General features: G+C 42.8%; 1 protein-coding gene, 1 long non-coding RNA gene and 1 pseudogene across 3 annotated transcripts; 1 reads left to right on the top strand and 2 right to left on the bottom strand.

The window, feature by feature from the left end:
• The first annotated feature begins 929 nt into the window (after positions 1-929).
• LOC115560893 (heterogeneous nuclear ribonucleoprotein L) lies at positions 930-8,699 on the top strand. Of its 2 annotated transcripts, none has more exons than XM_030380525.1 (14): positions 930-1,108; positions 1,914-2,029; positions 2,135-2,372; positions 2,467-2,552; positions 2,707-2,803; positions 3,118-3,190; positions 5,434-5,466; positions 5,638-5,709; positions 6,089-6,339; positions 6,501-6,622; positions 7,225-7,426; positions 7,601-7,658; positions 7,819-7,929; positions 8,165-8,699. In XM_030380525.1, the coding sequence occupies exons 1-14, from the start codon at positions 1,031-1,033 to the stop codon at positions 8,221-8,223; spliced, it is 1,596 nt and encodes a 531-aa protein (XP_030236385.1). In that variant the 5' UTR covers positions 930-1,030; the 3' UTR covers positions 8,224-8,699. The 2 variants fall into 2 exon arrangements, with proteins under 2 accessions (XP_030236385.1, XP_030236384.1); XM_030380524.1 differs by having other exon boundaries at positions 7,801-7,929.
• Positions 8,700-9,328: 629 nt separating this feature from the next.
• On the bottom strand, positions 9,329-9,463 carry LOC115528997 (uncharacterized; annotated as a pseudogene).
• A 1,444-nt stretch (positions 9,464-10,907) lies between these two features.
• LOC115561760 (uncharacterized) lies at positions 10,908-11,815 on the bottom strand. Its single transcript, XR_003979968.1, has 3 exons — positions 11,326-11,815; positions 11,181-11,215; positions 10,908-11,011 (listed from the first exon to the last, which is right to left on the bottom strand). It is a non-coding gene; the product is annotated as an uncharacterized LOC115561760 (long non-coding RNA).
• Between the last annotated feature and the right edge of the window lie 3,764 nt (positions 11,816-15,579).

The raw sequence follows: 15,579 nt of genomic DNA, 5'->3' as shown, positions 1-15,579 counted from the left end.
GCAAGATAACTAATTGGTATTGTGTACATTTGTCTGTTTCCATTTATTGTGCAACCAGGGGAATAAGAGAGGAGCCGGTCTTAACCGCTTGATCACACTACGTTGTTATCGTTTCCGGCTTCTTTCCTCACCATTTAACTAAAATGTTATCTTTGGGAATGTTAATCTTTGCAGTGCGAAATGAATTTCCACCGCGGAATGATGTTAAATCAAGTGTCCCAGTGCTCCTTTACTCTACAGCACCCATGAGGCATGTGCCTTTAAAAGACTGTCGGAATTAAATAATATATAATTACATTTAATTGTACTGCAATGTCCAAATCCAGTCTTAATCATTACGAATCGAATAATCAAGAAACACATTTTTGCATGGTAAGGGAAGGCACTATGGGAGTGTTTGTTTGCGGTACATACGCCGCGATATTGACAGGGCCCATGAGAATTCACCCTGTGAACATATACGTGACCTAGGCTAGTCGCAACTTAGTGGGTTCTCGCATTGGAATCAATTTCAAAAAACAAAGTGCCTCAATAGTGATAAATATATTTTCCCATTTAATAACCCAAAAAACCCTACTTCTTACATACGCATTGAATGCGCTCATGCTTCCAATATCGAGGTGGTCTGGGATGCGGTTATACATCGATATAAAAGCTCGAGTATGCAATACTTCGTCAGACAAATTCTAATGTGTCTATTTGTCCCTGTAAATTACACCAGAGTAACAAAAACTGGAAAACTATATTTGTACTACTGTAAAAAAAAAAACATGGTGGAAAATTCGCACACGATATTTGAAAAAGCAAGGTAGGTTGTATTGATTATTTATATACGACCCTGATAACGGCGATCTGGTAATGTATTTCTATTGGTTCCTCCTTGTGTCACATAAAAATGAACAGGTGATTTTAACCAATCGGTGCGCGCAAATAACAATAATGGGCGTGGTCATCGGAGGGTCGTTTTCTTGACTTTTCCGTCCATTTTCTCTCCGTCGTCACTCCAACCAACCTTTTTAACCGGGACAACATGGCTACTGCAACCAGCCGTTATTACAGCGAAGACGGCAGGGCAACGAAACGACAGAAAACCGACGGAATGGCAACGGTAAGTTCCCTCAGTAATGAGTATTAAGCAAGCGCTCGACGGTGCCCACAGTTGGCTAAAGCACGACGTTCTCGGTATGAAGATCCATTCAATCCAACGCCTGTAGGAATACCCCGAAGTAGTCGGTTCAAACATTAAAATGTGTCCTATGAAACATAACAATCTCGTTATTTTAGACTCACTGACAATAATCCTGTATTCTTTTAAAAACGATATGCCATCGACCATTGTGCATTCATTTACACGAGTTAAAAGTGAAAAGGTAGGCCATGCTAACTAGGCCCCGCCACGCCGGATAGGCTTTGTTCGTCTCATGCTAATGCTAGCTAGCACCTTGAGCTTCCCATGTCCTATGTGGCCACATGTGAACATTGCCGTTTACATTAGGTTTTAATATGGTAGCACTCGCATTATATTTGAATTGGAAGAACTGCGGACCGCTCTTGTGTTATTTCGTATTAAATCCGTAACGGACGTAACGCAACTCAAGACCCCTCCCCCTATGGTTAACCCTTTGTCCCAATCGGTCCCAGCTGCACCAGGTATTGATTAATATGGCAATATCATGTTTGTTCTGTCACGTCCTGCACATATAAGTGGGCACGTTACGTTAATCCGCGCTTTGATTCTAGTAATTACAATTATTTCAATCGGTCCCCATCGCATCGTAAGGTCGGGCTAATCGGCCGGAAATGGCCGCACTGCTTTGCCCATAGGACATCCCAATGGGACTGCTACGGAGTGGGTCGCGTTCAGCGCATCAAGTGAACGAACTTCAAATGGTTAAACCTTTTATTTGTTACAGGGCTATGAGGACCCGCACAAGACCCTTCCGTCTGTGGTGGTGCATATCCGTGGACTGGTGGATGGGGTCACTGAGGCGGATTTGGTGGAGGCCCTCCAGGAGTTTGGAGCAATCAGGTAAATTCTTCAAGAGCACATTTGACCGAATATTTAAACCAGACATATTTAACCAAGGGTTTATGAGTTTGCGTCTCATCGTTTTTTTTGTCATTTGTGTTGTAGCTATGTTGTTGTGATGCCCAAGAAGCGTCAGGCCCTGGTGGAGTACGAGGACATGAACGGCTCCTCCACTGCCGTGACCTACGCCGCAGACAACCAGGTGTACATTGCAGGCCACCCGGCCTTCATCAACTACTCCACCAGCCAGAAAATATCAAGGCCCGGAGACTCAGACGACTCCCGCACCGTCAACAACGTCCTTCTCCTCACCATCATGAACCCCATCTACCCCATCACCTCGGTAACCACTGGGCGCCTCGTTGGTCGGATTTCAAATTGGGCATTTTGTTGGTAGTAAATGTGGTTGATTGATGGTTTGTCCTTTTTTTGCACAGGATGTCTTGTACACCATCTGCAACAACTGTGGGCCTGTCCAGAGGATTGTAATCTTCAGGAAGAATGGTGTCCAAGCCATGGTCGAATATCCTTTTAGATGAGATTTGGGTTCACGAGCAGACTATAAATACGTTTTACACACTGCTAGCTAAAGCATGCTAGTGTGCCTTAGCTAATGATAAAATAACATTATTGTGCTAGCATGTTTCCGCCCTATGTTTCCTTAACTCCAACATCACATTCGACTCGGTTCAGAGTGCACAGAGAGCAAAGGCCTCGCTCAACGGAGCGGACATATACTCCGGCTGTTGTACTCTCAAGATAGAGTATGCCAAGGTACTTGATTTAAAATGTCAACATATTTATCTCAACAAAGACTGGGTATCTTATCTGCATGCCCCAGCTGGTGCAATAAAAACTTTATCTTGGTGACAAGATTAATCATGTAAACTTAACTTTATGTTAATGGTTACGAGTGTACACTTGAGAACATCTTAGACTTGAGAACGTCTAAATATTTACGTTGGGGTTATTGGGGTAAAGAACTCTTTGGATTTATGCTACCGGAATTTAATCTCTTTATTCCAAAGACATGTGGATCAGCAAGGGGTTTAAGGTGTGGTTTTGAGTATCATCTCTTGTCTTCGCAGCCTACTCGTCTGAACGTGTTCAAGAATGACCAGGACACCTGGGACTATACCAACCCCAACCTGGGAGGACCCGGTAAGTCTTCAAGCAGGGGCTCCCCGGACACACACCATAGGTTCCTGCACAGCCTGCACCTTACAATCAACCCCCTTGCTTCTGCGATTGTGGGAACGTTGGGTAACCAGGCTTCTGGTGCAATTTCAACACGACTAGATATGACCAAGACATACAATATAAAGCCCCCATTTTTGTTAATAAGGAGGGTTTTTGAAGTACCACTGAAGGTTGCGTTACTTGGATAAAGGAAAGTTACACTAGTGCAGAGTTGCAATATACTCATGGTGATGCTACACTCTGGGGGTTTTGGGAATGCATAAGGACAGGCCACACAAAGGCGCCCTTTACCGACAAACCTATGCCTGTTCCCAACCGCTGCATTCTCACATTTTGACTTCAAATAATGCAATGTTACAAATACAATAAAGGCCTACTGGGATTGAGAGGTACACATTGTTGCTGACAACACCACCAGAACCACCACCACCACCACCACCCTCTCAAACATCCACTTCTCCAGTGAAGACACATCCACTCCAAAGCAGAACAGAAGGCCTCTCTCAAACACAGATGGACAGAGCACAGCGCACCCTCCATCCAACACCATCGCAGTAGGACTGATCTGACTGCTGCTCCCGCACTACGCCTCATCCAACACCATGGCAGTAGGACTGATCTGACTGCTGCTCCCGCACTACGCCTCATCTCCTCCGCATCCCAACACCAGAGCCCTGAAGACTTTCATTCACCACACAGAGCCACCACACCCCAAGCCGGGGAGCTTGGTGCTCCGTGCTTTTGGGGCTGGAAGCTATGCTTGGTCTCCTCCCTGCCCGCCCCCCTACCTCTGCTCTCTCTTTCCATCTCTCTCTCTCTCTCTCCTTTCCCTCTTCTTACCCCATTGGTGTCCATGTGCTCAACACACTGAAACAGACCTGGGGTGTAGCGGTGCCTACACTCCCACTTTGATAACGGAGAAATGATTACTGACCTGATGGCCATCTCACAGAAGAAGGCCGCACAAAGACAACATCCACAACAGACCATCTGTCCACCCAACAAGCAGACTGATAAACCTAGTGGCAGACACGTGTTACTACAACGGTACTAATACCAGTTGGGCTCGGGCTCTCTGTTCTCTCCGCTTTGTACCGGGCTCGTCCGTTGATAACTCGAGTGACACTCAAGCGACACATTCTCCTGCTGATGTACCAACTGATCCAAATAGATGCCTTGCACAGCAACTGGCATCAACACCCCTACTGAATCCTCCTCATCACTCTTAGCCACCAACACAGGAGGAAACACGAGACCAATGAAGACAGGACACTGCTGACAACACCAACCACAGAATCAAGTTACCTGGGTGTCTTACCACATGCATTTTTGTCTAGCTATTTTTTTTTTTTTTTTCTTCATCTATTCTATCTTAAACTCTCCAGAACGTGTGTAACACCTTCCATGTAATGCAGGTTTGGCAATTTTCGCCTAAGAGGAGCCAGCTTCACGTCTGAAATGTGCTCTAATGGAGACAAAGTCAAACTAAAAGGAGAGCTGGAGCTCTGGTCGCCCAGGGCCACGCTGGGTGCACCCAAGAGGCCGGAGGGTGCTCCCGCAGGAGTGGGCCTAAGGCAGTGTTGGATGAAATGAAATGGGTGGAGAGTGGTGGGACTGCTGCAGCTAATGTCTTCTCTCCCTTACCTGCAGTGTGTAACAATGCAGTAAGTAAATCCAGACCCCCCCCGTCTTTTCCACCGGAGAACACGACAGCACAACACCACCTCTGCCCAGCATCCAACACTGCCACACCAGACTGACGCTGACTTTTGTGTTCCCACTGAAACACCCAACCCTGTTACTGCGTCTCTGGGTGTATTTGTGCGGGAGGGGATCGTTGGTTGTGTGAACTCCCGCGGTTATTCGATCATGCGTCTTTTTAAGTCCAAGAAAAGCTCAGATCCCTCCACATGGGTGGTCTTAATGGCTACCCCTGCACTGTTCTGGTGCCAATGACTACTGAATTTTAAAGCCTGTATAATTGATTAACTACATTTTCCTTTTACATGAAAAGATTTGTACCTGTTTTTATTCCCCTCTCATCCTTGCCTGGTTTAGGATAGGTCTCCAATTTGAGGCAGCATATTACGTGCGCTCCTAAATGCATGCATATTCTATGCTTTTGTAGAGGGGCTAGCTGTGAAATGTAGCTGTACATTTGAACCGGCCTCCTCATGGTCTATGATTATTGTTTACTTCTGCAGATGGTGACGCAGATGGAAACGGAAGCAATTCAGGTGTGTACACGTGCAACGTTGAATCAAAATGTTCCTTTTTTTTTGTTCAATCCATGACATTTTCTTAATGTATAATCTAAAACCTGGTTTGATTGAAGCATATTCTATTTTTATCGCAACGTTCCCCTCATAGCTTCATACTTACCCTCAGTCTTTCCTTGTCGTTCTCAGAGGATGTGAATGCCAACCCCAACAAACGGCAGAGGCAGCCTGCTCTGCTGGGCGACCACCCCCCAGAGTACTGTAAGTTCCCTCTCCTCGGACACGACCCTACACGGAACAAAGAACCTAGCCAGCCGGCCCCCCTCAATCCTGCAGAAGCGTTTACACTTCTGACACGTTAAACTAGCGAGGCGGAAGTCGGGTTTCTAGTCCTGGAATATAGATCTGTGGGACTCCTTCGACCAGCAACCAAATGCTAATGTCCTTGGGCCTCATCCTCCCACACTGTCGCCCTTAAGAGTTGCAGATATTAAATAAACGTTCAGAATATGTATACAATGCTTATTGAATTTCAAATGAGATTTCAACCGAGGTCCGAGAGCCAGCGTGTCAGTTTCCCGCTACGCATACTAACTACGGCCGTCACCCTGATCCCACGCTGCCTTATCCTCCCCTCCAGCTGGTGGTTACCACGGCGGCTACGACGACAGCTACGGCTCCCCGCCCTACGAGGGCCGACGCATGGGTCCCCCGATGAGGGGCCGTGGTGGGCGGAGCTTCGCCCCCGGCTACGGCCCCCCTCCACCCCCTCCCGGGGAGTATGGTGCCCACGCCGACTCTCCTGTCGTCATGGTCTACGGCCTGGAGCCCGTCAAGATGAACGCAGACAAAGTCTTCAACGTCTTCTGTCTCTATGGCAACGTGGAGCGAGTGAGTGGCCTGCAGGAGTTCTTTGCAACTTACAACTCGTAGATGAACTACAATGTATATAATCGCTTTCACGCATCGAAAGATACTCGACTGTTGGCTGAAGTTCTGCCCTTTAGCTATATGCCACTGGTATCTCACCCTGTATTGTGTGCCCCCACCAGGTGAAGTTCATGAAGAGTAAGCCCGGGGCAGCCATGGTGGAGATGGGAGACTGCTACGCTGTCGACCGTGCCATCACTCACCTCAACAACAACTTCTTGTTCGGCCAGAAACTCAATGTCTGGTAAGTGTCCTATTGGTGTTACACCCCTGCTGGCCCGATGACCATTGGGTTTAGGGTAGGGCTGCTCGATTATGGGAAAAATCATAATCACAATTATTTTGGTCAATATTGAAATCACGATTATTCAAACGATTATCTTTGAGTTTGAAAACGTGTTGTATTTATTCACCATGTCTCTCCCAAAAAAAACGTTGTAACTGAGAACTTTGAAATTTCGCGTTAAAAAAATACACAAAAGTCAAAAAGAAAATGTTCCAATCTAAAATGATATACAGATATCTGTCCAGCTGTTCTGCCCTTTCTATAAATCATAAAAAAATAATTAAAAAATGAAAAATAATAATTAACAAAAAATCGGATAACTCGATTATGTTAATTTTCTGATCGTTTGACGCTAAAATCGTAATCGCGATCAAAATTCAATTAATCGCCCAGCCCTAGTTTAGGGCTATAATCTGTTAAAATACTTGAATTAAATGGCACTCAGATTTTCATCCCTAGTACAAAAAATGTCAACGCTTGATGGGTCTGAAAAAAGTCTTGAGTTGAAACTAGTTGGCCCCGCTCCCCCTCAACACGTGTTCTCATCCCCGTGCCTGCAGTGTGTCCAAGCAGCAGGCCATCATGCCAGGCCAGTGCTACGAGCTGGAGGACGGGAGCAGCAGCTTCAAGGACTTCCATGGATCCAGGAACAACCGATTCACGTCCCCGGAGCAGGCGGCCAAGAACCGCATCCAGCACCCCAGCAACGTGCTGCACTTCTTCAACGCCCAGCCCGAGTCGTCGACGGAGATCTTCGGTCAGGTCCGTACGCAGCGCACCCGCCTCTGTCGTCGGAAGCTCCGATTCCTGACTCGACGTCTAATTTGTAACTAGACGCCTAAGGAATGATGCAGAGTGAGAAATCAGGCATATCAATGAGTGCTAGTTTATGGTGCATTGAGTTCTGTCATCTGAATGTTAACTTTTCTATCACAGATTTGTGAAGAAATTGGTGTCAAGTGTCCAATCAACATCAAGCTGTTCACTGGAAAGAGTAAGCTACTTTATGTTTATTCATTCAACATGGGAAGCTTGTATAATGTTAACATAATATTTTTTTTATGGAGACATGAGCTCCACTGCACGATACTTGAGCATGAAGGTAATGACGTTAGTGAGGTGTCCCCTGTGTTAAGTGACTGAATGCCCACCAGGTGGCGCCGCACCCAGTGAGCGCAGTGCGTCTGGACTTCTGGAATGGGAGTCAATCAACGACGCCATGGAGGCTCTGGCCATGATGAACCACCACCAGATGAAGAACACAAGTATGTACCCCATTGAACAAGGTCATAAAGATATAAATACGGAACTAGTACTACAGAAACCTTTTTTTTTTTTACATAATCATTTTTCAAACGACAACGCGAGACGTGCGCAAGTAGAAACGCTGTTATCCAACCTACTTTAGCGCCTGTCGTATGATGCCAGTCACCCGTGTTGTGCTGCTCAATAGTGTTGTCCTCCAGTTTGTCTAACGGTGTGGTGCTCCTCTCTCCCCAGCTGGCCCGTACCCATACACCCTGAAGCTGTGCTTCTCCACCGTACAACACGCCAACTAAGGGTTTTCCTGGCTGCTGCGGAGATCACCAAGTCCACCATTCCCCACCAATCCTTACCGGAGGCACCTCAAATATTAGCGGATTAGACCAGCCTGAATCATTATATATTTTTTGATTTTTACCTTGACACTTATTTCGCCATTCTGTGATTCAGCCTGTTGTGGGTCTCATCCAGATGTTTGAATGGTGGTTTGTGTGCATTTTCTCTGGTGGCAATTCTCGCTTGTCTGTAGTCCTTGTGATGCAATGTTCTGTTGTCCTTTTTACTTGGATATTCTTATACAACAGCTTTGAGTTGGTATATTTCATAAAAGTTGTTTTTATGCTCGGGTGGTTAGGAAAAACATGGTTTTGTATAAGATTTTTTGTTTTATTTTTATTTTTATTGCTGCCTCTTCTGCCCCTTCAAGAATCTGTTAATATGCAGGGCAGTCTGTTTTTTGTTGTAAGAAAAATAAAACAAGAACATTAATGAATCCTTGCTTCAATACGCTTCACTTCAAACTATACAATATAATCGTTGCTTACTTGCTGGTTTCTTAAGTGGCCCACCTCATATCACTTTGGCATTCCAGCTGCCTACATTAAACGCATTGATGTATGACCCAATCCGGCCAGATGACGGCACAGCATCTGCTTGATGTTTTTAAACATGTTAATGGTTGAAGCCACAACTGGGTGCTGGTGAATCGTTTTTAAACATGCCATTAGGGGAGAAGGTTGGCTATCCTACCCTCTCCCAACTAGTAAGAAATGTGTTTTGGGGGGATTAATGTGGTGCAGTCCAGATGTTAAAGATCTAAGACTTATCAGCCTTACGAACTGAGGCCACGCTTAGACTGGCCAATTTAGGTGTAATCTTTGGTCCGTGGACAAAGGAGAGTACTACATGGAGTGAGTACAGTGACTGCAGATACTTTGGGGGATGTGGATATGTCGGAAAGACCGTAGACAATAGACGCATGATAAGCAGTTTTCTGTAATCGTAGCCAGCTGAGCTTCGTTAACGGCTAGAGTTACATACACTGACACGACAATTAGTGCTGCAAGGCAATTGCACTTCTACAACGCAGCTTCATTACTTAGTTATTTTTTACATGTTTATCAGGGGAGAGCGCGAACGCAGTCCCCCACTACCACAAATTATGCAATCGAGATTCCCACATTTAGGGAATTCTTGGATAGTGTGATACACTAACCATGCTGAAGGCTGTGGGTTAGAAGCCCTACTGTTAAACAACAGACCTGTAGCCCTCCTTGAGCCGGAGGCCTCACCCGTACACCTCCTCATTGACCACATGTCTGAATCCACTGCTTTGGAAATAAGCTCAAACTCTAAAGAGGTCATTTGTAATTTTCCCAGGCCCTACTTCAAAATGGTCTGGCATGATGTTAACCGACACAGCCAATCATTTACCTGATTGCTTTATTATTGAACAACTTTTCCCTGTGTTTCGTCCTCCCATCAGGCTCCAGTCCACTCATATGTCTTATCCTTCAAAACCTATGATACATGTCTTTATGGGGCTAGACCGAGGAAGAGTCAGCAGGCGCAGAGACATCCTCCAGTAAATGGTGGTTGAGGCATATGAATGCCCACTCATTTTTCTTTTTCAATGTGAATTTGTTGCCCAGTACACGTTAGTTGTTATAGTATTAGTAATGTTTTCATGGCATCCATAGTTTCCTTGGGAAGATACTTGTTTCCTGAATAAAATACAAAGTTGACGACCACTGTCGACCCTCTTATTACACTTTGCTAAAATAAGTTTATCAACCCAGTGAAATGCTCACAATGGCATTCCTCATTTGACTCCATATGGAGCTCAGGCTAGTCTAAATTTAAAGCTTAAGTTTCAATCCTCTCAATGTGACCCCATAAAATGAACACTGACCTCTATGACATAAAGAAATGGTATCGATTGACTAGCCAGTCCTAGATATTGGTGTCAGGTTGTTATTTTGATCATATAAACTGATGCAGATATACCATATTTTAGCCTGGTCTCACACCGATACAGATGTAAGGTAAGCTGGTCAAAAGATGGGCAATATGAAAACAGCTTGAATTTGTCTCCCCTCTGAAACATTAGCAGGACAGTATTAACAAGAACCCCTACTAATTTTTGTAGATCTTTCAAGAATCTGGAATGTTTCTTCTTAATTGCGTCAACATTTTGTAAAATGAACTGCCAATAAAACATGTTTTTCTTTTATTGCCTATGTTTCTCAAACTTTTTATGGCTTATATTTGCTGATAAGCCGCCTTTTAATTTCATTCCATTTTTTGACGTGAGGAAATTAAACCTAAATGAGGCCCTGGGGTTGTTGTAGTGTCCCATACAAATTAAAGCATTGATGGAAATGGACATAAATAAAGAAATACTTATGTTTTGTTATAGAATTAATTGGTTTATAAAAAGCAAAGGTAAACCATAATTATTCATGGAGAGCTGTAATTGGCAAATGTTTTTATTTTTCTTAAAGAAAAAATCTATACATTTCATACAAAACGTGTGCCCGTGTACTAGAAAAAAATAGAAGCGACCTGCATATTGTAGTCAACAAAATGAGCTTATTTGTTTCTTAATGACTTCATAGTAATGCAATGTAATTCCATGCCTTTTAAAAAATTAGTCAACGTATGGTTAAGATTGATAGATTCCTAAAGTCTTCTGGTTGCTGCGTACACAATGGCCGTGTCTAGGTCCTTAGGTCTGGGCCCCCCTCTTCTGTTCTTCTGACGGAAACTCAACATAGAGTAGCTAACTTCATCTAGCTCCTGACCCTGGGCAAATATATGTTCATATTGATAAAATAATTAAAATAATATATAAAAAATACGTAATCAAATTTGACAATGCATTTTTAAAAATAAGACTCATGCTACATTGGGTTTACCTTCCCTGATGTTAATGTGTATTTTAAAATGTAAAGTGTATCAAGAAATGTGTTACCTGGCTTTCCTGTATTTGAGGTTGATTTGTAGCATCTAAAGAATATTAATAAAAAATATTAATACAGAAAATATTATTCTTACATGGATCCTCAATTTAAACAAGGGCACACCATGGTTAAATCTGTAAGATAGACTTGGCTGACCTTTTTGAAGTTTACGTTGATGTTCTAAAAACGAGTCCGCCAATTACAAGAACCAGGATGATGACCGCAGAACCAAAGAGTCCTCCGACCATGATCCAATTCCCCTCACACTTCACTGGCCGGGGTTCTGGGAGGGTCAAGATATGATCATCTCTTATCCACATTTGAACCAATATTATACTTATGAACCAACTCTAACTGAATCTCAGTACAATTCATTTAATTTAATTTAAATTTAAAATGGAAATTAATGAGATTTAATTGTTTAGGCCTATATGTATATATTTCTTTACCGTCTTTTTTTCTGCAGGTTTATATTCAATTATAAACAGTTAATTCAAATTGTCTATACAACTATACAATATAACAAATAGTTTAAAAAGGATTGTTACTTTCAGAATTTGGGTCTTCCACTGCATGAAATGTGCCATTTTCTTTAAACAAGAAAAAAGATATTTACCGGTAAAAAAAAAGGAAGATTAATTATTCTTTAAAAAAAAATCTAAGTGTGTGTTTATCGACAGAATGTTGAAATCATAGAAAAAATAAATGTAACCATGAACCAACAACCATGTTGAATCCCCCCTAATGTAAAAAATGCAATAATACCAGCCAGAGTCTGAAGAATTCACTTTCATTTTTGTAAGATTGATGAAAGAGGCACCGTATTCCGCTACAAATCGACTTCGTTGGATACCATCACTGTGTCTCCCTGTCGAAGAAGAAGTTCCAAACCCAGTGGAGATGACAAAGGGCTTGGATGTGCGACCTGCCCTCATCCAGGTAGACAGTGTGGGAATATCGGACACATTTCTACAGGAAAAGGTGACAGTGTCCCCCGCCTCTACCTCCAGCAATGCACCAGGTTTCGGTCCGGCGTATCAAAATGCATGACATTCAGTTAAGGCTTAGTGTTGAGTTTGTTTGTTAATGCAACAGTTTCTATCGTTGCTATGGTGGTCATTATGTCTGCTATCTCTGAGTCCACGAAGCTTGCATGTTGTTCGAAAGTGACCTGTTATTTCTTTTTTTATGTAACCGTGATGTTCTTTTAATAAAATATATATGATTTTTTCTTTGTGACAGACTAGGCCAACTGGTTTTTGTGGGGCAACCCCAAAGATTATGACAATTTTAATGTCTGTATTTGTACATTTGGGCGGGGTTGGGGTTATATTGACAAACAACCTATAGGCCTGCTGTCGTTTAGGTAGGATAAAAAGTGAAGTCTCTGCAGGATGAAATAGGAAGCAAAGAGGAAGCTACAGTTGCACTGTGCAATATGTCATCAAGTGTGTTTGAGGGTTGGAGGTGAGGAATCATAAGGCACATACAGAAGGGAAATGCTGGATACAAATAAAACAAGATTTTCTCCTCAACATTCCCATCAATAGAAAATATGACACTCTCCAGAAGACAAGTATCAAGATGTGTTTAGCTCCTCACTTTATCTGGGTGTGCCTGGTATTATGTTATTATCTTTTATTGAGTACATTTGCATTGCATACCCGCACAAGTCCGCCTGTAAATGACATATTCCTGAACATTAAATGTAGCATCTTTCCATAATAGAGTGACTTCTTAGTTCAGATCCCATGGTCCTTATCTACCTGCATCTACCTTTGAGCAATGTACTCCCTGCCCTCTGTCGATTTCATGAATCGGTTTTGATGAAAGTTGTTCTAATTACTTGTCATGTATCTTGGGGGATGGGATGGCAATCAGTCATTGGTATCTTTTTTAATGGGAACACATTGTAGTAAATAAAATGATAATAATGTGGTTCTCAGTTCTGTTGTCTAATAATAACAATATCTCAAATGTCTCAAAATGAGATGTGATGATTTGAATGTAATATCCTTTGTGTTAAGATTTGAGATCACACTTCAATATGTTCAACATCAAGAGGATTATTCAACATGGGATATTTGATACCTTTGCAAGTATCTTAGCACTCCATATTAGCAATCCATATTAACTTTACATATTGTTTAAGAGCCGTGCTGGATCATATGGGCCCCTATGAGGGCACAGGGGTACCTGGACTCCTTGAGAAGCAGCCAACCAATGTTTTTCATTATTTTATTTCAATATATATGTTTTTATTAGTTCTTTTTTTTTTAATTTAAAAAAGAAAACACCTAATTTAATACATAAGCTGACGACATAGTTACCAGAAAATGACTCAAATTAACCGAATATGAGTGACGGCCCTTGGCGCCTGGGCTGTGTGTGTGCGCAGACTAATGCATCTAACCTGTTTTGTGCACTGAAAACCGGGTAGCAAGTGAGTAACGGAAAGGAAGCACTTCGGGATATGGTCTCATAACTAATTTGCTCCATTCCTTACATAGGCTACAGCAATGTGTGGAAAAAGTATGATAAAAAAAGAACTAAAGGAAAGTAGATATTCAATTCAATACACCCCAGTGGATTTTGTTTGTGCGGTAAAGGTGAGGGTGGTGGGCCCTTCAGTCTGCTGGTGCCTCGGGTGCAACATTCGGTAGGCTTATTGATAATATGTCTTCGCGTCATTTATAAACAAAGTCAATTTTGGTTTCTTTTAAATTTGTTTATTTTTTATGCTGCCATTTTACATTAAATTACAATGCGAGTGAAGTTAGCTTTCCATTAAAAGGGGCGGGACGTGCTGCAAGCCAATTAAGTCGCCGGAGGGGCAGGTCGGATGGATGGTATGGTGAGTGGTGATCACCAATCACCATAGAGTGGTGATTGGCCGAGAGCAAAACACGAGTGAGTAAAAGCGAGGGTTTTTCCTCAATGCCGTCATTGTAATTAGGAAATCTTTGTAGGAGTTTGGTGTGGGGGTCTTCTAGTCCTCACAAAGGGGACGCCACTGTTAATTGATTATGCAAGCTTTGACCTACATTGTCAGGGTCTCTTTTTGGTTCATTATATACTTTGCCCTATGAATTGGTACTTGCGCAAGAAAAGTGAGCAAGAGTAAGTGAACCGGATATTGAGCAAAGCCACGGCAACGGTTTTTGGGCAAAGAAAAGTCGAACCTGTACCCAGTGAAGAACAGAGTGTTGGGGGCAGCAGGTGCAGCCTAACCTTGGCCCTCATCCTGGCAAACGCTTAGAGCCTTCTCTAGTTTCTGGTCTTTGTCCATTTAAAGGCCTCACTGCCACCAAACCCAACTTATACCCCCGTGTCCCCTTGAAGGGGGAGATGGGATGTTTAATCAAGATACTCAACCTACTTCTACACAAAGATCTGTACGGCTTCGTTCACTTGTGCTGAATTCTCCTTTCTCCTCACTCACAAAATAGAGGCTTTATTGATCGTCTCCTGGAATAATGTCTCTCTGTCCTCAATCTAAACTCATCTCCTCTCTCTCTCTCTCTCTCTCTCTCTCGCTCTCGCTCTCTCTCTCTCTCTCCTGCTCTTTGTATTTGATCTACCTTCTCACTGCCTTTTGTCTTCCCCTGTTCCATGCCATGCTGCACCGGGTTCCCCGATACGTGGGACGTAAGTGGATTCATCAATGGGTTGGATGGGCCAGCAACCTCTGTCTCTGGGGCCAACTGTTTGTGTCTGGAGTTTGTGTGTGTTATAATACTTAACATATTTGCTAACTCTATAATCCAGAAAAAGCACAGAAGTTGATGTAGTCTAAAAGTATGATCAAAATCATCATTCCAAAAACACAATTTTGGAATTTCCGCATTTGAGAGATTTCCACCTTTGAGAAATGTTGCATTCGAATACTTGTGATTGCCAAGAAAGAGACAGCAGTTATTTCTAAATGTGCATAGATGTCCCCCATACACACTCACCAGTGTTAACATTTTAAAAGGGAGTATCTGTTAATCTACATTAATTTTTGGAATAACAAATGAGAATGGGATGAATGCATGTATCCTTAAAACATTTTTTACTAATTTATTTACCAATTTCTGAATTACTTAAAGCTGCAGTATCAACGCACTTGAAATCCTGGGAGGCGGATCCTTTTGGTCTCACTGTCACTAGGCCCCGCCCCCAGGCCGCTTCCACCTTGCTCTACAAACAATCTTCGCAGAGTTTCTGAAAAGATGAGAACTAGCGAACTGCTAAACACAACCAGTAGCAATATTAAATAAATAAACATGTGTGTTTTACATAATATAAACCTCATTAAACTTTTAAAGAGTAACCAAATGCTTATTTCAAACTTCTGGAAGAGTGGCATTTGTTAAAATATATGTCTAATCGGCAATAATTTTACTGACATGTTTTTCTATGTCTTCC

The sequence above is a fragment of the Gadus morhua genome, chromosome 16 (assembly GCF_902167405.1).
Source record: "Gadus morhua chromosome 16, gadMor3.0, whole genome shotgun sequence".
Taxonomy (NCBI): Eukaryota; Metazoa; Chordata; class Actinopteri; order Gadiformes; family Gadidae; genus Gadus; species Gadus morhua.
Note: the sequence above shows the minus strand (reverse complement) of the source record. Positions and strands in the feature narration are given on the sequence as shown.

What these genes read in the sequence shown, in the direction of transcription:
- LOC115560893 (XM_030380524.1), top strand. Translation starts at nt 1,031, where the DNA reads ATGGCTACTGCAACCAGCCGTTATTACAGCGAAGACGGCAGGGCAACG. An exon ending in AAACCGACGGAATGGCAACG is followed by an intron (nt 1,109 to 1,913) that starts GTAAGTTCCCTC and finishes TATTTGTTACAG; the next exon opens with GGCTATGAGGACCCGCACAA. An exon ending in CAGGAGTTTGGAGCAATCAG is followed by an intron (nt 2,030 to 2,134) that starts GTAAATTCTTCA and finishes TTTGTGTTGTAG; the next exon opens with CTATGTTGTTGTGATGCCCA.